General features: G+C 36.6%; 1 protein-coding gene across 4 annotated transcripts in view; it reads right to left on the bottom strand.

The window, feature by feature from the left end:
• Window positions 1-1,947: 1,947 nt before the first annotated feature.
• ZC3H12C (zinc finger CCCH-type containing 12C) overlaps window positions 1,948-20,774 on the bottom strand; it is a 91,058-nt gene continuing 72,231 nt past the window's right edge. For all 4 annotated transcript variants that reach the window (XM_043995197.1, XM_043995196.1, XM_043995199.1 and 1 more), the window contains 4 exons: window positions 16,453-16,592; window positions 11,180-11,414; window positions 9,802-9,908; window positions 1,948-9,129 (listed from right to left, as the gene is read on the bottom strand). In XM_043995197.1, coding sequence (XP_043851132.1) covers window positions 7,733-9,129; window positions 9,802-9,908; window positions 11,180-11,414; window positions 16,453-16,592 — 1,879 coding nt within the window. In that variant the 3' untranslated portion in view covers window positions 1,948-7,732. The remainder of the gene's footprint in view (window positions 9,130-9,801; window positions 9,909-11,179; window positions 11,415-16,452; window positions 16,593-20,774) is intronic.

Below are 20,774 nucleotides of genomic sequence, written 5' to 3'. Positions count from 1 at the left end.
CCTTGCATCTGGGAACTGAAGCACCAGTTAGGAGACACCTATGTAGTATTTATACAGTTGGTAATGCCATTAGATTATCAGTCTAAACCACCATATGTAATTTATTTTTGTGAATGAGCTCAAGCCTAAGCTACTCTTATATTTTACTGGGAGTGCAAAAGCATACTATTTCAGATTTATATGGCATTTTAAGGTTTACAAAAGCATGGGATTAACCCCACAATCTAACCTGATGGATTAATAAGAGACAAAAGGAAGGACTATGGCAGATTTTCAATTATGGTGAGGGTTTGATAATTGGATTTAAAGCTGGTAGGGTGGTAGGGACTAGAAATAATCAATTCTCTCATTTCTTTTAATAGACGAGGAAATTTAATTCCAGGGGGATACAGTGATTTCCTCAGTGATGTATAGTAAGCCCAGAACAAGGTTTTGGACTCAGGCAATGAAGTACCAAATCCTGTGCTGTTATTATTTTATTGTATGTATTAGTGTCTATGTCAACCACAGACATAGGGGGTCATCATATTTACTGACAACACTCCTAAATCTAAATTAACATGGCATATCAAAATACAATTATATTAAGGGCAAGTAACCCTGCAACCACATCTAGACTATGGTAAATCTCATAACACACACTTTTAAAATCCCTAAAAATCATAAAAAAGGGAATAAGAGAATGTGATACAATGTTCGCTAACTCCCAAGAGCCATAAAAAACTTTTTTTTTTTTAAACGAAGGCTCCAGGAAAACTGAACCGTAGTTTTCAGCTTTCAATATAAAGCAAAGGATTAGGCCATGCAGTAGTGGTAGATAAGGAAGGACCTGATGGTATTAGTCTAAAGACAAAGGGTAAAGTGTTTAGGTCAAACATTAGGAAAGAATTCTTAGTGTAAATTGGGGGAGTTGAGGGAAAGGGAGGTATTCCTAGAAAGATAAAGTTCCTATTTTACTTGAGAATGAACAGCAATAGCTTCAGCAGCTCATATCCCATGATACAGGTTTATTTGCAGCTCTTCTTTTATCTTTTTCATGTCTACCCCTCTTCCTAGAACAGATGTGAAAAGTTATTTCTATCTTCATAGAATCAAGTTGATGACTTTCTTCATTATAGATATGGATAAAGGCAAATACTTAAAACAAACGATTCCCTTCTATTTCAGAATTCCGATGGAAGATATTCACAATCTAAGGATATGCCCAGGTCTCAACAAAATAAAAGCTGTTTCTATGAGGGAAGTGTTAACAGGTAGGATGATGGCCCAAATGAGTAGAAGTGGAATGAATATAAAAAGTACACAGATCAGATGACCAGCCCTAGAGTAACTGGGAGTTGCCTGCATATGGTTGGTCACCTATGGAAATTGTGAATTCTAACTTAAACCAGCCTCAAATGTCATAGGATTAAATGTTGCTTTCTATTTCTGTTATTGAAGGTCTACTCAGATAATTTTCAAAAACCATTTATTCCATGTTTAATTTGAGCAAGGTACTTCTTTCAAATAATGACATTTACTGCTACTACAACTAGACAAATTTTAGTATGCACTATAATCTGGCTCAACATCTCTTAACATGTTGACAAAAGAATGTCAGTGTCATCAGGCATTTCATACAAGCCTAACTGGAAGAGACCTCATGTTGAAGTTCATCAAATTTTATGAGACTCAAAACATACTGGACAAAACTTACACTAGATTAGAAAGGAAACAATTTTGTCCTATCTTCTGATACCATTGTTCTCAGCATGCTTCATTTGCAGTAATGATAGCCTTGAGAAACAGTCCATTAAGTGAATATGATCCTCTAAAAAGGAACTTTTAAAAATCATAAATTATACTTAGTCCAGTCGTACCCTGATGATTTTATAAAGAATAGCTTCAATGAATACTTTTGTGGAAAAGGTCAACTTTTTTAAGAAACAGAAACAAATCAACCATAAGGAAAATGTATGTGGGTTTTTTTTAATTTTTTTTTTTTGTCAATGCCAGAATCACATACATGTTTGGTAAAAAATTTCATTAAATCTAAATACTGCTTTTTTGGAGATATCCCATCACAGAAAGAGTACAGAACATCTTAAATAAAACAATATAATTAATAATACCAGTTTATCAGGCAGTTCATCTCAACACCTTCCACTCAATTTTCCATTTAGAGAAATCTGAATGAGGAAAACTTAAATTCTACCTGTAAACACACAATTATGTCTTGGTGGAAGACAGAGAGAAAGAAGGAATAAAATGAAATTAACAACCTGAAACAGGTTTCATACCTTCTTCAGGCATTTGTTCAGGGTGTTTTGCATTTAGTGGTTAACATATATTTGCACATTTAAAAGAGTTGGGTTAAATCCAATACAGAAATTGTAGAAACAAACAAAAACCACTCTCTCCCAAGAGATACAACCTGCTTTATGAAAGGTGACACAGGTTTTACTGAACAACATTTTGTTATTCATTTGAAATACCTGGACAGAGTATGGGAAAATTTGGTACATTGTCTGAGGAAGGAAAAACTTTAAAAACTGTGTTTACCTAGATTTTCTGATCACAAACAATGAGGAGGTTGGGGAGAAAAAATCTTTCACGCTTTAAACAAGCAAGAACATTGGTTTTTAACAAGTAGCAAACATTGAGGGTAACAGACAATATTAGAGGAAAAATAATTAAGTGATAATTGTACAAATAATAGCACTGTTTAAAAGCTAAAGTTCTGTCCCAGTACACACTTGTAACTATTAACTTAAATAGATAGACAATTTTAATATTTGTATGAAAGTAATGTGTATAAAGCACTGTGAATAAGAACATTTTCTAATATACGTCTAGTGCTAATGCACTCAAAATTATTAAAGACCAAGTTTGAGCACCACTCACCAAGGACCACAAGCACAGTCTATATTAAAAACCTAGACAGGGACAAGTCTAGGTATACTTTGTTTCCTAAAAAAAAAATACACACATAACCAATACAGTCATATTATAGCTACAGTTACACTTGTCACAATTTTCACATCTTAAAGATCTATAGTATGTGCAATTTCAACAAGGGACTTGTTTTCTTCAAAATGTTTTTAAAAGATCTGCTGTTTATGCAAAGCACAAAACAGGACACGAGTGTGACTTATCAACATAGTTCCTATAATAGTAACAAAACAAACTGAACTTATTTTTTTTTAAATTCTGGGTTTTGGGTTCATATGGCCTATTAAAGATCAAAGGAGAAAAACCTACTCCCATTCATCACTATTAAAGCTAACATGCTTATCAAGATGCCTTAAACATCCAAAATATTTTGAACATTTCTTAGGAAATCTCTACACAGAGCACTTTTAGTGGTGAAACTTCTGCTGCTTAAAGACATACACTAAGAGGAGCTTGAAATCTATCTCATAACTCAGCATGACCAGCAAGGAAATCAACAGGGGTTTTAAACTACATTAAAATCTTCTTGTTGAAATTAAAGTCAGCAATTGTAACAGGTTACAAAATTTTTAGTGGCACTGGAAGTATAAGTCTTTCTTATTCACAACACATCCAGAGTACCATGCCCAATTTGCCTATTTCTTCTTCTTTCCTGTTAAGAGACAGATGCCAATCTAAAAGCCTTGGTGTAGAGCTCTCTATTGTCACCAACACCTTCCTTTCCTCTGTGTATTGTTCCTTCCAATTTATTTATTGGCACTTACCTTGAAGGATTAATTAAAAATGACAATCTGTTGGTTTTGTCTGGAATATAAATACTTTATTGTGGCTCATTTCATTCAGAAATTCTTATAGGGTTAGACCTCAAGGCAAAAGAATGAAATGACTAGAAAAATACATATTTACTTGTATTTAACATCTTTATCTTGGACAGGGAAATTGACCAGAAGTTATGAAATTAAGATTAAGCATATAAAATGATGAACGTCAAATGCGTGTTAGGAAAAAACTTCACAAAATAGCCTTGTATGTTTTCCTCCATTCAGGAAAACTGTCAGAGGTCTTAAAAAAAAGCAATAACTATCATAAAACTCTGAGGTGTGTTTGTTAGTTTGGATATATAGATATATATTACTGTATATGTACATATAGATACACACAAGCCATGTTAAATAATTCTTTTTATAATCAATAAAATTTTAAGCACTCTTTGTTTTAAAATTACAGTTTCTGCTAAAATTATCAAAATAATTCTCTAAAAATACTGGGAACAAAATCAGAAGTGTTGTTCTCCTTTCAACTGTGGCCATAAATCTCATCATCAAGCTTGGTCACCTAAAGCCACAAAACCACATAGCTCAATCAGAGCAAGTTTTGGCAATCAATAGTAAATTTTCCCTCCTTTAATTTTAGAATATCTCTCTCTATATATATATATTATCTGTACTCACACTTCTTTTATTTATATTATAATTTTTCATTAATGAATTTACATAAAAACACACAGCTCGAGATTCTACAAGTACTGAACATTTTGTACAGGTGCGTCTCTTCTTCAAATGTTTGAGATCTACAATGAACTCCATCAGGATTTCGAGACCATAAAAATGATACTGCACACAGCTTACACTAAAAATGAGGAAACACTCTGGGCCAATCTATATGGTCTGGGCACTTCCTCCATACTAAAATAAAAACTATGAACTAGCACATCATTGCACAATACAGTCAATTCTCAATTATTCAAGAGATGATTAACCAATGTAGACTTTTCCTTTCCCCTCATGGTGAACACTCTGGGCCATTTCACTACTCATGTTAGCACCTCACTACAGGATGTTTCAGAAATCCTAGCTTTTAACACTTGAAACTGAGCAAGGAATTCTGGGATACCCTATAGAGGGTTGTGACAGGGAAAGTGAGAGAACATGAAACATCTCACTTAAGTTTGCTACTAATTAATTCGGTCACTTGAAAATCTGGTGGGGGGAATCTTTGAGTTAGGTATGAATTTTATTTATTCATGAACTACCCCCCCCCCCTTTTTAGATAATTAAGAACTGACAATAACTAAATATTGCCAAATAACCCTTGTTCTTACACCCTGCAAAGTAACTCTGATGCTTCAATACAAAAGGAATGTTCCACTTGACAGGAGAATACTGCAACTTATTCACAAATAGTTATTATTGAAGAATTCAGCACAGGTAGTCCAGATCTGTTTATGTCAGGACATTGTTGTAGGCTATACTACTGCTATCTTATAGTTTCAACCATGAGGCCAAACTAAAATAGCCATTAATTTGCAACCAATCTGTTAAAACATCAGAAAACCACAATGAAAATGTGATTGGTATATGTCTACTTATCTTTCACTTCATATGATATTCAAAGCAATCTGGGAAAGTTTGGCAGAAAGACAAATAATTAAAATGAAGAATAATAGAAACAGAAAACACAAATAAAATCACTGCTACACTAAGCTAGTTAAGCCTACACTATGGTGTAGTACTCAAAAAGTGTGGTTTTGATAAAAAACAAACAAACAAACAGCATATAACCAAAGTGAAAGCCATCTACATACATAACCCTGTTATTGGCACTGAATTAGCCTCTACATTAAAACATGTTCTACAGATAGTGACCAAAAAATTCAAGAATAAATATTTCCACGAGTGCAGAAAATGACTCCCAGACACCACCCAGGAGAGTTCATGTAGCATCACCTATGTTATTACTGAGTACAGATGAATGCAGATCCCACCCTCAAAAACAACAGTAAAAGCTGTATAGAAGAACACGTTCCTGAATTAGGTTTGCTGAACATGGTTCAGATTATTGGATATGTCAATAAGCACAATGCCTTTTAGAAGCATTTACAGTATACCCAAATCCTACTTCATGCAACACACAGTGTCACACAAGTAGTGAAAATGTCATCCTAGTCAAAGGTGCTTGGACGTTATTTCAGGCAGCATTTTACCTTTATTTTTCATTACGTTCACACTAGATAAGTTTTAGGAGAAAGAAAAATGCCAATAGAGTGATTTTAATAGATACTTATATATTATATAAAATTGAGACAGACATTTTTAATTACCTAAACAAATTGTTACTTTTATTTTTCTACCCTATTCTAGATCTCAATTCTACTTTTCTTTTAAAAAAATTTAAATAAGGGATAAAATGTTGCCCAAAAGTCTAATCATAGTTACGCATTTGTGTTTTAACTACATCTACAAATAAAAATGGTTCTTATAGTTAAAAAGATACAATTTGTATCAACAGTAAAAGGTACTTTCTGGTTTTTCAGGGTTTTACTCCACACTGCAGCAAGCAGAATAATCACCAGTAAATCACAAACTATGGCACTATCTCAAAGCAGACTGACCTAAATAATCCCATTTACACTATGCAGAATCCTACAACTCCAGGCAACAGCCCAAGTTACGTCAATCAACTGTCTACTGCCAAGTGCAAAACCTACTTTCTCACCCATGAAAATGGAGCTAGTAAAACCCATGATTTTGAAACCAGAAATATCCCTTACTAATACTAAAACAGACTTTAGTCTGTTTCTAAAACTACCCTATTGTGGCAAGAATCAGGCCCTAATAATATAACAGGCCAAAAAACTACCTTCAAGAAAATATACAGTATCTTACAAAAAAACTTAAGTTACCATTTACATTTCCTCCACCACCATCCCTATAGTGCAGTATCAATAAATGTTGCATATCCTCAATGCATAAAACCATCTCAGGCCAGCCTTAATAAATAGAGCAAGAAAACGGAACAGTATATTAAATATAAAAGTAGCATTGAGAATAATTAGATTAATTTAAAATATGTAAATATTGTGAAAGGGTGTTTTATCCAGTATTCCTGTGTGCCAATACAAAGAGACGGGCACACATAAAACAACAGCTTAATGGAAATCTAGGATTTCAATTCCATTTCTATTGTCTAGAAGCACAAAAGAACTGGATAATGACATAGATCTAAAATGAGACTTTTCAGGCTTTTGCCTTATCCATAAGGAATGGAAACGAATTTGTTTTCCATTGATTGCATCTGCTGTCCTTTAAATCAATCATATTAAATCAACTATTTAACTAATAGGAAACAAAATAAAAACAAAACCAAAACAATAAAAAGTGCCATGTACTGTAAATCACTCTAATATACCGTTACCCATTTCCATAAAAATTGGTAACTTACATTTTGTTTAAAAAGATAGAAGTCAGTGCTGTATTATATCTTTGTTTTCTATAAATAATGATTCTAGCACAAAAAAGCCCACTTCCCCCAAATAAAAATAATTTTAAAAAGCTGTAAAAGACCCAAATTAAGCTTGGCTTGACAAAAGTTAGCTAATCTAGTCAAATGCTCTCAACTTTCTGAAGGTATTGTAATTTCTTGCAAATGATAGCCAAACACCCAGTGAATAAAACACAAAACAAGGATTAAAAAGTGCTGCATATAAACCCCTGATGCACCAAAATTATTATCAAAGATCACAGATACATCTATCAAACCAACCTGGAAAAATGTCCAGTTGTGAATATAGTTTTAAAAAAGGAAACATTAAAAAAAAGTCAAGTTTGAAGGTAAAAGAATCCCGTGATACTTCCAACGTATGGGGCTATACATACAGATACCATGATACAGGATTTCACATAAAGGGATTACTAGAGAACCTCCTTGCTGAGAAGGAGATCACAAATGCTACTGTAGCAAACCTCCCTCAGCATCTGAGCTGAACCAACAACGACTGAACACCACGAAGATGTGTCATTGCTCAATAACCCAGCTGTGATTTCTCCACTAAAATAGCTGCAGCAAGTTGCTGAGCATCGGTCATGTGTGGGTTTCTTTTCATGACAACTCTCACAAGGTCAGATGGGAATATGTTGCACAGGTTGATGTACACTTTTTCTCGGTTGTCCTGGTATCTCGGAGCATCTTGTGGCAGGCCACAGAAAGGTACCCGCCACGTCTGGTCCTGCTGCTCAGGTAAGCTTTGGAAAGTAAATGGCTCATAGCATGGCTGGGTGGTGTTATCAGGCAGCGAGTATGTTTGACGATAGCCATATGCATCAATGCCATAATTCTGCCTCTCCCAGCTTCCAAGCCCTTCTTGGCGGGAATAAGGCTTCCTTTGTCTAGAAGGAGAATTGTCATAAAGCCGAGAGTCTGAAATGCTGTCTATCCTTGTGGACACTAACGATCTCCCCAGGTGTAGTGTCTTAGAGTGTGCTGCATTCTGAGGAGAGGGATAGTCGCCAGGGCAACTGGACCGAGCTCCCACAGCTGGATGCTGCAAATGCACAGCCATGTATGGAATTGGAGGTTTGTGATGATGCTTTGGTTCTTCATGACTGTAACTCTGCACTCTGGTTAAAGGATCATGGAAACTTTGTAGGAAGGGCTGGGAATTAAGGCGGCTGTGTGGGTGCATGTGCTGACACTTTAAGTTTTCCTCCAGTTGTGGGTCAGGAGAACTAACGTATGACCTGTCATTGTACCCCACATAGGAATCGCTGCTCCCACAACTCATACTCCCTTCGCTACTGCAGTCAGAGGCTACAGAACTGATTCTATAATCTGTGTCTAAGGAGAAACGCCTTTCAGGACTCCTGGGGCCAGAGACACTAAGATTTGAGTATGCGTTCAACATGGAATAATATCCAATGTCAACAGGGGAATCACATTTTGGATACTGTTCATAAGGCATTGGCGTTCCATGATTTTTGGTTGCCATCATCATTGGAGGATACTGACCCTGGGGTCTTTGATCCTGAGGTGGGAAATGAACTCCAGACGGAAGGCCATTGCTTAAAGGTGTAGTACTTTGGGGTTTTGCAGCAGAGGAAGATGGTATACTAACTAACGAAGGAACAGACCTGGTTTCCAATTTGTTTTTGGTGGGAAGCTTTTCCTCTAAGTCTTGATAGACTTGTGTTCTTATGCTAGGATCTGATTGCCTCTTTGGAGCAGCACGTTTGACATCAGAAGTGCCATCAGTTTTAGTGCTGCAAGGAACACTGTTGCTTTTTACTAATCCTCCTTCATTTGCAGTTTTGGCTGCTGTATTTCTAGACATGGCACGAAGTTCATCAGCTACTGATCTCTGTGGCTGACTTCCCCTCTCAGGATGGTAGTATTTGCACTTGTGTCCATAGGTACATTTCTTTCCTAGAAAAAGCACAACAAAGTAAACTAGGAAGCATAAAAAGAGTCTTGAAAATCCAAATAAACATTCAATTTTAATATAAGAGAAATAAAGAAAGGAAATTTGAAGCATTCTCTTTCCTCTGGAGAAATCACCTTTGAATTCATGCATCATTCTTCTCTGTCATGAAGGCTGGTTTCAGTGGATGATTTAAACACTTCTACAGCACTTGGCTATGGACTACCATCCTATCTCACACCACATTGTCCCTCTTTCAGTAAGGTTTTAAATCAGGCAGAAACTACCACTTTGTAATGTGATAATCACGTTTACTTGAGTTGTACTTTGCATAAAACATAAGTGCAAATTTTTAAGGTGAGAAAAAGAAAGGCACTGGATAAAAACTAATTTCATGTGGAACACATCTTTGACCTTTCGAACCACGTTTTAGTTTAGGAAAATTTCTTCGTGACTGACTAACAATGTTAATAAATAGTTGGCTGGCATGTATAAACCTTTTTCTCTGCCAGAGATCAACTCAATGAGAGGCTGAAACAAGATACCAAAATATTTTAAAATCCCATAATAACTAAGAGTATGTAGCATTCTAAGTTATACTATATTATTTTTATAATAAAAAGTAATGATCAAGTTATATTAGGCAACTAAATGCAAGTCTACATAATGCAAGTTACCATAGGGACATGGCTGTTTCTTATGTTCTGGAACAATAGGCTTTTTCCTTAGAAAATTGTCCAAACTTGGACCATGACGGCCAAGAGGGTCATCAGGGGGCATGAACCTAGAAGATACAGGATGAAGAATTTCAAATTAACCAAGAAATAGACATACTAATTCCAAGCTATTTCCTATAATAACTCAGTCATTCCATGGTATTTTAACTAAAGATTTAATCTAAGGGATTTTGCTTAAAATTCTGTAAAGCAAATATTTGGTAACTGAAGCGGAGTTTTATATGCGAAACAAACTTAAGTCTTCAAGATGTACTTAAGTTTGTTTTGCTCCAAATAGTATTTGAGATAAGATCTTCCAGTTACTCATTCCTTCCTCTCTCTTAGTTCCTCTAATGTTTTGTAAACATACAACTAAAGAATATCTTGGCTCTGGACAATGTGTTTTGGCACAATTGGTTAAATTTCATAAGAATGCTCCTATATGAGTGAACTTATACTCCCATCTGTCTTGAGAAGAATATCACATACATATTTTTTAAAAGATCTTTATAAACATCGACATTGTGAAATATATAACCTGCAAGAGTAAACTCCCTTTTCTAAGCAAAGAGAATGATGTAGAGTCCAGCTCAATGAGTTTCTGACCCACAAGGAGGTTTTAGTATTACTAAATCACAGTCAAGGTACTAGCACTAAAGAGTGGAGGGGAATTTATCTGAGTGAATTCCTAGAAATATTGGGAGGACTGAGGATAAAAACAAAAAAGGTTGAATATACTAAACCATTTGGTCTAAATTGATCAAAAAACAGTTTAAACTTGGGCCCCAAATTAGATTGTTTCTGTTCTCTTGTTCCTGTACCCCCTGCTATCCCAATTCAAGGACAAGCTAACATAGGGAGAAATGTTTTAACTTCTCCTTTGGCAAACCCTCAAAGAAAAGGGGACAGGAAGGATGTAGGGTGACTCTCTAACTTGCAAAATTAAATGAAAATTAGGACTCAGTTCTAATTCTAGATTTGTCACTGTTTGACCTTAGAACAAGGTAAATCATTTAACTATGTCTCAATTTCTTCAACTCTAAAAGGGGAAAATCTGTTAAGAACAGACCTCACCGGAGTGTTTATCTAATTTAATGAGTATAAAACTGAGTGAGTACAATGTTAATTGAAATGTTTTTTAAGAGGGCTTTGACATCTTTAAAGTTGGCCCTGATCTTGAGCTAAGGAGGGACAAATTAGATTCTGAACTTAACTATGTTATTTGTTTTTATTAGCTTAATTTTAAAACTTCAAAAACAATTCAGATCTCTAAAAAGTTAGCAATCTTCCAGCATGGCTTTCTGTTTTTGTTCATAAAGTTCAAAATCCCATTACTTACTTGTCATTAACAAAGGAATACATCAGCAATCGCTCATCTATAAACTTCTTCCATTCTGGCTTTTCATTAGCCAGATCCCTGTAATTATCATTGGATACAATGATACCATCAGACTCAAAAGCCAATTTTACAATGAATCTGTCATCATAACATACTACTCTTCTTCCCTGAACGCGTCGGGATGGAGTGAACACCAGAATTTTTTCCTTCTCCAACTTACGCAAAATTTCTTGATCTGAAAGCAAAAGGCAAGCAAAATTTCAGTAACAAAGTGGGGGGGAATATACATACATACACACATATATATACATTATATATATATATATATATATATATATATATATATATATATATATATATATATATATACACATTATATGTGAATATGTGTGTATAAACACACATACACAGATATAAGTATGTAAATGGTATTCACCAGTGTAAACATTGGCAGCAAGATATTTTTTTTTGGGGGGGGGGCAGGGCAATGAGGGTTAAGTGACTTGCCCAGGGTCACACAGCTGGTAAGTGTCCAGTGTCTGAGGCTGGATTTGAACTCAGGTCCTCCTGAATCCAGGGCTGGTGCTTTATCCACTGCGCCACCTAGCTGCCCCCAGCAGGATCTTTTTTAATCACAGAAGTATTTTATTATTTTCCAGTTATATGTAAACATTTTTCTCCCTCCCTCCCTTCCCTCCCCCCTCCCCAAGACAGAAAGCAATCTGATATAGGTTATATATGTACAATCACATTAAACATGTTTCTGCATTAGTCATGTTGTGAAAGAAGAATTAGAACAAAAGGGAAAAACCTCAAAAAAGAAAATAAAAGAAGAAACGATATGTTCAATCTGCATCCAGATTTCAGTTCTTTTTTCTGGATGTGGAGAGCATTTTCCATCATGAGTTTTTTGGAATTGTCTTGGATCATTGTATTGCTGAGAAGAGTTAAGTCTATCAAAGTTGATCATTACACAATATTGCTGTTACTTTGTACAATGTTCTCCTTCCCGGTTCTGCTCACTTCACTCAGCATCAGTCCACCTAAGTCTTTCCAGGATTTTCTGAAACCTGCCCACTCATCATTTCTTACAGCACAATAGTATTCCATAACATTCATATACCACAACTTGTTTAGTCATTTCCCAGTTGATGGGTATTCCCTCGATTTCCAATTCTTTGCCACCATAACGAGAGCTGCTATAAATATTTTTGTACATGTGGGTCCTTCCCTCTTTTTTATGATTTCTTTAGGAGACAGACCTATGAGTGGCATTATTGAGTCATAGGGTATGCACAGCCCCATAGCTCTTTGGGCATACTTTCAAATTGCTCTTCAGAATGGTTGGATCATTTCACAACCCCACCAACACTGCATTAGTTTTCCCACATCTTCTCCAACATTTATTGTTTTCTTTTCTTGTCATATTAGCCAATCTGACAGGTGTGAGGTGGTACCTCTGAGTTGTCTTAATTTGCATTTCTCTAATCAATAGTGATTTAGAGCATTTTTTCATATGACAATAGATAGTTTTGATTTCTTTATCTGAAAATTGCCTGTTCATATCTTTTGACCATTTCTCAATTGAGGAATGATTTGCATTCTTATAAAACTGATTTAGTTCCCTATATGTTATAGAAATAAGGTCTTTATCAGAAACACTGACTGTAAAAATTGCTTTGCAGCTTTCTGCTTCCCTTCTAATTTTGGCTGCATTGCTTCTGTTTGTACAAAACCTTTTTAATTTAATGCAATCAAAATCTTCCATTTTGCATTTCATAATATTCTCTATTACTTGTTTGGTCATAAATTCTTCTCCTCTCCATAGATCTGAGAAGTAAACTATTCCTTTCTCTAATTTACCTATGGTATTACCTTTTATGTCTAAATCATGTACCCATTTTGACCTTATTTTGGTATACAGTATAAGATGTTGGTCTATGCCTAATTTCTGCCATATTATCTTACAGTTTTCCCAGCAGTTTTTGTCAAATACTGAGTTCTTATCCCAGAAGCTGGAGTTTTTGGGTTTATCAAACAGTAGATTACTATAGTCAGCAATAGGATCTTTTTAAACAGGACTTTCTGATCGACAAATATTTATCAAGTTACATTTAAAAAAACCCATTCTCGGGCAGCTAGGTGGCACAGTGGATAGAGCACCGGCCCTGGAGTCAGGAATACCTGAGTTCAAATCCAGCCTCAGACACTTAACACTTACTAGCTGTGTGACCCTGGGCAAGTCACTTAACCCCAATTGCCTCACTAAAAAAACAAAAAACAAAAAAAACTAAAAAAAAACCCATTCTTTTCTGCAAAGTTATAAAATCTAAATTGTATGTAAAATGAAATAAATAAAAACACAACTTTGCATTTTTATTGTTGCTTTCTAAGGAAAGAATAGGTGGTAATTTGAAAGTATAACCTGACAAAACTATAAGTGCTTTGGAAGAACCATTGCTATATTCTATGAAAACAAGGAGTCGGGATTATTTTTCTTGCATGAATTTGCCTGTTTTTTAAAAAATGGGAAATCAATGAAGGAAGAAAAGTGACAGGAAAGAAACATCTCAAAAGACAATAGAAGATGGGCTTCCTCATCTCTATCGTAGCAGTGTGATAATCAAGTTCAAGGAGAGAGGCAGAAGTAGAGCTGCAGGTTTGTAGGTACATAGGCTTGTTAAGTGTTAAAGAGAGTACCTAACAACAAGATTTTACTTCACAGTCTTCAGCCTTGTTTATGGCTGAGTGAATGTAGGACAAAAAGCAATTAGAACAAGTAAAACTGAGTAGGCAGGAGAGAAAAAAGGAAAAGCCTAGACCAAGAAGTACTTTATAATGACACTTCAGGGATTTTCTTTTTCTTCTTCATTACTTCTTTGCTACCTGTAGCTGAGATTATTATTATTAAACTTTCTTGACTACCCCAGATAAATAGAAAATCTTCTTTTTGGCATTTAAGAGCCCTTCACAACGTGGCACCTTCCTTCCTTTGCAGTATTGTTACATTTTATTCTGCTCCATTCCTTCTATGATCACACTTTATTGGCTGTCCCCCATGCCTGGAATATTCTTTCTCCTCTTGTCTACCTCCTAGCTTCCCAGGTCAAATCCCTCTTTTTTTTTTTTTAGTGAGGCAATTAGGCTTAAGTGACTTTCCCAAGGTTACACAGCTAGTAAGTGTTAAGTGTCTGAGGCTGGATTTGAACTCAGGTACTCCTGACTCCAGGGCCAGTGCTCTATCCACTGTGCCACCTAGCTGCCCCTCAAATCCCTCTTTCTGTAGAAGGCCCTTCTTAGTCTACACTTCTATGAGTACCTTCCTTCTGAGATCACCTTCCATTTATATAGACTAAATCTTATATCACTTATATCACTCTATCATAATAATTTGCATCTTGTCTCCCCCATTAGAATAGAATTGAGCTTCTTGAGGGCAGAAACTGTATTTTTCCTTTTTTTTTTTTTAATCTCAGCACTTATCATAGTGCTTGGCATTTAATAAATGCTCATTTACTGAACTGACACTAATCCATAATGGTGTGTAGGATATTCTCTCTATATGTTTTGTTTGTACAATGTACAGCTGTGGCTCTGGGGGTAGACCCAACAAACCAGTCAGCAGCAAAAGAATCAGGTTTCCTAACTCTCAGGCGAGTTCTCAAGTGCTGGTACTATGTATTATCTACCTCTCCTGTGTTAAAAGTTGAAGGAAATCTTACAGAATTAGTCAAAAAGTTCTACAATGAAGCAATATTTGCTTCTGTCCAGGCCAAATTTAGTATAGGGAGAGTTAATTGGGAGGCTTGCCATAGTATTGGGGTTCAGAAAATAATGGGGGACCCCTAGGTCCAGAGTTTCCCTTTGTCCAAACTGCCTCTTTTTCAGTTATGTTTCCCAGACTAATAAGAAAGGAGATTAACAGCCTCTTTTTCACAAACAAATCAAGTTTTATTAATGGTAACAAAATTGACAACACAAGTGGAGTTAATAAAGCCAGGGACAATGAGAAAGGGGATAGAGAAAGTTAGAATCTAATCTCTAGGATAAAAAGGCCCCAGGTACCTTGAGTAAGCTCTGCTTCCTTAGCTACTCAGAACAGCTTATCTCAAAAAAACAAAAACAAAAACAAAAACAAAAACAAAAAAAACCTGACTCAAAAGCTAGACTTGTTTTCAGTTCAGCTGGCTTAATGAGCCAGCCTTGCTGGAAGTAACACAAACTCACCACCACCTGGAGTCTGTAGTTCTAAAGACAATCAGCTTTGCAGAGTCTCCTGGTTATGTCCGAAGATCAAACACCCACAAACACCCACAGCTCCTCCCACACTCCCTCCCTCCCTCTCTCTCTCCCTCTCTCTCTCTCTCTCTCTCTCTCTCTCTCTCTCTCTCTCTCTCTCTCTCTCTCTCTCCCTCTCTCTCTCTCTCCCTCTCTCCCTCTCTCCCTCTCTCCCTCTCTCCCTCTCCCTCTCCCTCGCTCTCTCTCTCTCTTGCTCTCTCTCTTGCTCTCTCTCGATCTCTCCACTTTCCTTCACCGTCCCTCTCTGAGAGTACTCTCTCCCCCTTCCTGCCTCTCTCACAGGAAGGGTGGTTCTATAGCCAGGCTGAGTCTCCAATTTGTTCAATTTACGCCCTGGGCTGTCCCCATTATAATTTGGCCAGGCTCGTGTGGGTGTGGGGGAATTCCTAAGTGGATCTTAGGTACTTTAGTTTTGATACTTTGACTCAATAAATGTTCTTTGTGTTGTTTGTTCTATAATCTCTTAAAGTACACACCCATCTTCTCTTAGGCTTTTAAAGCTTGCATCTTTTCAGTCTAACCATGATGAAGTAAAGATGGGGTTATAAAAACTCCAAATCACAATTAATTCCTTACACTTCTCTAATTAACAGAGGAAAGAGGTCCTGAACCAAGGTCTTCCTGACTCCAAGACTGACCCTCCAGACATTATGTCATGTTGCCACTAGAGGTTTTATTTTGTCATTTTTACTTCAATTCTGGTAGAGCAGAAGGAGTTATCTTTCCTTTCATGTACTGGGTAAGGTACTGATCTGGCTGCTATGTTTTATCTGATGAAAAACATCAGTCTGCACTTGGTAGGTGTGTGATTGTGTTTGCTTGATCAATGGCAAGTTACTTAACTTCTCAATGGTCCAAACAATACTAAGATGATCATGGTGGATCTGCATTAGTGGAAGGAGTTTCCAAACTATGAGTTTACTACCCAGATAAAATCATAGGGTCAGAACAACCCACCCCACCCCAGAGCTTACCTGTGATGAGAGCATCAGGTCTTGACTGCTCTTTTCTCCAGGCAGGAACAAACACTGTAATATCTTTGTGGCCTCTTTCCAAAAACCAATCAACTGCCAATTTTATTCCACGGCAGGAAAATACTTCTTTGTTTCCATGGCTGAAAGATATTATTTCAGAACACTTGAAACATTAAAATAAACAAATATTTAAAGTCTCTACTAAATGTAAGTCACTTTGCCACGCTATAAGGGCTATAGAGAGGTAAATAAAATAGCCTCTGTCTTCAAGGATCACAGAATCTTACAGAAAAGAATAGTAAATGCACAAATATGAAGTACATTAAAGGTACAAGCAAACTACAACAATAGTTCACCATAGGGAAGGACAACTTCTAGATGAAGGCAACAGGGAAGACTACTTGGAAGAAGTAGCATTTGACTGGTCTTCAGGGAAGAACAAGATTTTCAGTAGAATGAAAGCCCTTTGAAGACAGGGATCTGTTTTTCTTTTATTTCCTTTGTATCTCTAGCACATAACACAGAACCTGGCACACAGTAGTTCTTTTTTTTTTTTGTGGGGCAATGAGGGTTAAGTGATTTGGCCAGGGCCACACAGGTAGTAAGTGTTAAGTGTCTGAGGCTGGATTTGAACTCAGGTCCTCCTGAATCCAGGGCTGATGCTTTATTCACTGCTCTACCTAGCTGCCCCAATTATAGTTCTTAATAAATGCTTGCTGAAGTGAATTTCAGTTGGTGGTCATGGGGGTGGGAATTGGCATTAAAGTACATGAAAGAGTGTAAAGTCACAGAGGGAGGAAAGTATGTTAGAATTGTGAATGACCAGATTTAGCTGAAATGTAGGTCTCAGTAACTTTTTGCCTGGTTGCACCCTGACTCTACAATTCTGTCCAACTCCTTGTTTAACTCTTTCTCCAGCAGCCTACTCACCCAGAAATGCCTCTGTCCCTTTTTCTTCCTCCTTGGATTGGTGAGTTTTTGCCAGGACTGCCATTTAAAGAAGTGCCCTGGCTAGTCATGTTCACTTCTCTCCCAGCTTTGCTCCAAAATTTCCACTTTGCCCCTGTGAGGGTACCCCACTCCCCAACCTCCACTACAGGTCTACTCTCTTTTCCAGATTGTCCTTCTCCAGTAAAATGTTAGGTCCTTGAGGGCAGGAAACTGCTATCTTTTTGTTTGTATTATATTTCCCAATGCTTAGCACACAGTTCTTGGCACATAGTACATGCATAATAAATGGTTTATCTAGCTAAAATAAGGCTGAAAAAATAACAAACTACTTTTATATAGTCCACATCTCTGCGTATTGAAATCTTTTTCTTATTTTAAGGCTCTACTCCAGTGCCATATCCTCCATGACTTCTATTCCTCTTTTCCACGCAGGTAGAGCAAATCCTTTCTTCTTCATGCTTCTTTGTTTGGCTCCTTATCTGTACTTAAAAGTTAGCAAATGGGGGCGGCTAGGTGGCGCAGTGGATAAAGCACCGGCCCTGGATTCAGGAGTACCTGAGTTCAGATCCGGCCTCAGACACTTACTAGCTGTGTGACCCTGGGCAAGTCACTTAACCCCCATGGCCCCACAAAAAAAAAAAATTAAAACAAACAAACAAACAAAAGTTAGCAAATAGGACAAGCTGGGAAAGGCCAAAAAAGGGGGCACCTTTTACAAAAAGGGAAAGAGAGAATTCAATAATAGTTTTTAACTTTAGGAAGGATACTCTCCAGAAATAGAAGACCAGTTTTTCTCTATTATCATTCAAGATACAACCATACAAAATGGGGTTAAATTGCAACATAAAGAATTTTGGTTTGTATCAAGTAAGATATTCCCCTTGGCAAAAAATGCAAAATAGAATGGAATACCAAGAAAAGCTATGGAACCTGTCATTTTCAGGAATCTTCATTTTCATTTTAATGTGCCCTGGAATCATCCTATGAGTCCAAGATTAATGTTAACAAGTGTGGAAAGGTATCACACAGAATCACTAAGAGACAGGTTCCTTCTCTTGTGAGTTAAATTACTTAACTTACTGAAACATACTTTCAGCTGTCACTTAATGAATACACTTGGTTTCTGTTCAATAATGCAATTTAAATAAAGGCTACTACTAATAAAAGAATATCTTGAATTGTATTGACACTCCAGGTAGCAAAAAAGAAAATGCTTCAATCAAAGAATGATCACCACAAATTACAGAATTTCGGAGCTGGAAGGGTCCTCAAAAAGACCATATAGTCCAACCTATACCTGAATAAGAATCCCCTCTATTCAGGGAAACCCCACCTCTCAAGGCTGCCCATATTCCTTTTGGAAATAGTACTGATTATCAGGAAGTTTCTTCTTGCATCAAGTCTAAATGATTTCTTTGCAACTTGTAATCATTGTTCTTAATCCTTACCTTCTAGGGCCAACTAGCAGATGTGATATACGTATTCATTTATATAACCATTTCTTTAGTACTATAAGTTATGTTTATGAATTACCATAGCCCAAAGATTAAGAAAAATCTTTTCCTTTGATCAAAAGTCTGAAGGATATGAGGATGTAATGCTTTTCAAATCAGATAATTGCATGGCATGTAATGATTCAGTCACTATTTTATGAATTTAACATACCATTATGGAGATCATTCTGGTAATGTTTTAACTGCAATGTACTCTAAGGGGGAAGGCCAGAACTTTCTAGAGAAAAGCCAACCAAATCTATCAAAGTATAGCTAACAGGCTAACCCGGGTCATTGGGTATTCGGTGGCTACAGACATAAACACAGAACTGAAAGGTCCCCAGAACCATTCTGAAGATCCAAGGGCACGATCAGTTGTTCCCAAGGTTTTACAGTCATTATGGGATACAGGAGCATGAGCTGAGGGGAGTGAATAAACAGTTCATGGTATAGTGCCTTCTCAAAGCAGATAAAGACTATCCATCTCATGCCCAAGGGGAGAGTTAGTATTTACAGAATCCTCTGGAAAACAAAGTAGAACCAAGCCACCAGAGCTGGAAGGGAGCCAGGAGATACAGCAATAGAAGGGGCTCTCTCTAGAGGGAGGACCTGGGTCTGAATTCTGGCTCTGCCACTGACTGCTTGTGATCTTGGATAAATGACTTCATATTCCTGAACCTCAGTTCTTTCATCTGTAAAATGGGGGTGGGGAGTGGAAGGGGTTTAGAATAGATGAGTTCTAAGGTCAACTACAACTCCACAATATATGACCATTTTATAGAGAAGGAAATTAAAGAATAGAGGTGAAATACTCTGCCCAAGGTCACAAGGCCACTTAATGGCAAAATGGAAGTTAATCAAAAGTCTACCGACTCCTTAGAGTTCAGGGCTCTTTATACTACATCAAAATATTTGTGACTACTCTTTTGCCAGAATGTCACAGTAACACTGATCAAGAATTTTCACCAGAAAAAACACTCATAGGTAAGCCAGATATTCCCCTACAGAACACACTGACTCTCTGAATATTGTTAAGGAAGAACATCCACTATCTAGTATCTGCACTTATATACTCGGTAGCTATGTGCCACTAAAGCAAGTAATGACTTCTGGGAGTCTGTTTCCTTATATGCAAAATGGACACAATAAAATCTGCAGTACTTTTTCACAGGCTGTTGTGAAGAAAAGCACTTTATAAACATTAAAGTCTATACTTTTAAAGTATCATGTAAAAATTAAGCATTGTACTTGGCAGAACATAAACAGTTAAATAAATGCCTTTCCATTTCATTCCATCAAAAGTAGGGAGTCAAGTAGACACTAACATAATACTCATCATTTGTATTCATATACTGAAACTCCTTGAATAATAAATGTAGATTTACTTTAATTCTCAAAGATTTTAATAGGTTCTGATGCATATACTTAAACATCAGCATATACTTACATGTTGAGGCACATTTTCCTTGCCTTTAGTAGTATGTCTCTCATTACAAGACATATAACATATAATATGATCTTCTGGAGACAAAAATTGCCAAAAACTTCTAATGTTCACACCATGAGTGGAACATTGAAATCTAGTCTGGTGTGTAAGGGTTTGGGAAAGTAATAGTAAATTATTTAACTCAGATTTCTGTGTGGAAGAGGGGGAAAGGGGAGGAGTTTGGTTATATGGTTTCATTCCTGTATAGAATTCCCTATGTTGAAGTTCTGACAGATAGGTGGCATAGTAAATATAGCACTGGGCCTGGAGTCAAGAAGACCTGAGTTCAAGTCCAGCCTCAGACACAACTAGCTGTGTGATTTGGGCAAGACACTTAACCTGTTTGCCTCAGTTTCCACCAGAGTAAAATGGTGTGTGATAAATGAGATCTG

This window comes from Dromiciops gliroides, chromosome 3 (assembly GCF_019393635.1).
Source record: "Dromiciops gliroides isolate mDroGli1 chromosome 3, mDroGli1.pri, whole genome shotgun sequence".
Classification (NCBI taxonomy): Eukaryota; Metazoa; Chordata; class Mammalia; order Microbiotheria; family Microbiotheriidae; genus Dromiciops; species Dromiciops gliroides.
The sequence above is the reverse complement of the archived record's forward strand: the minus strand, read 5'-3'. Positions and strand labels throughout refer to the sequence as shown.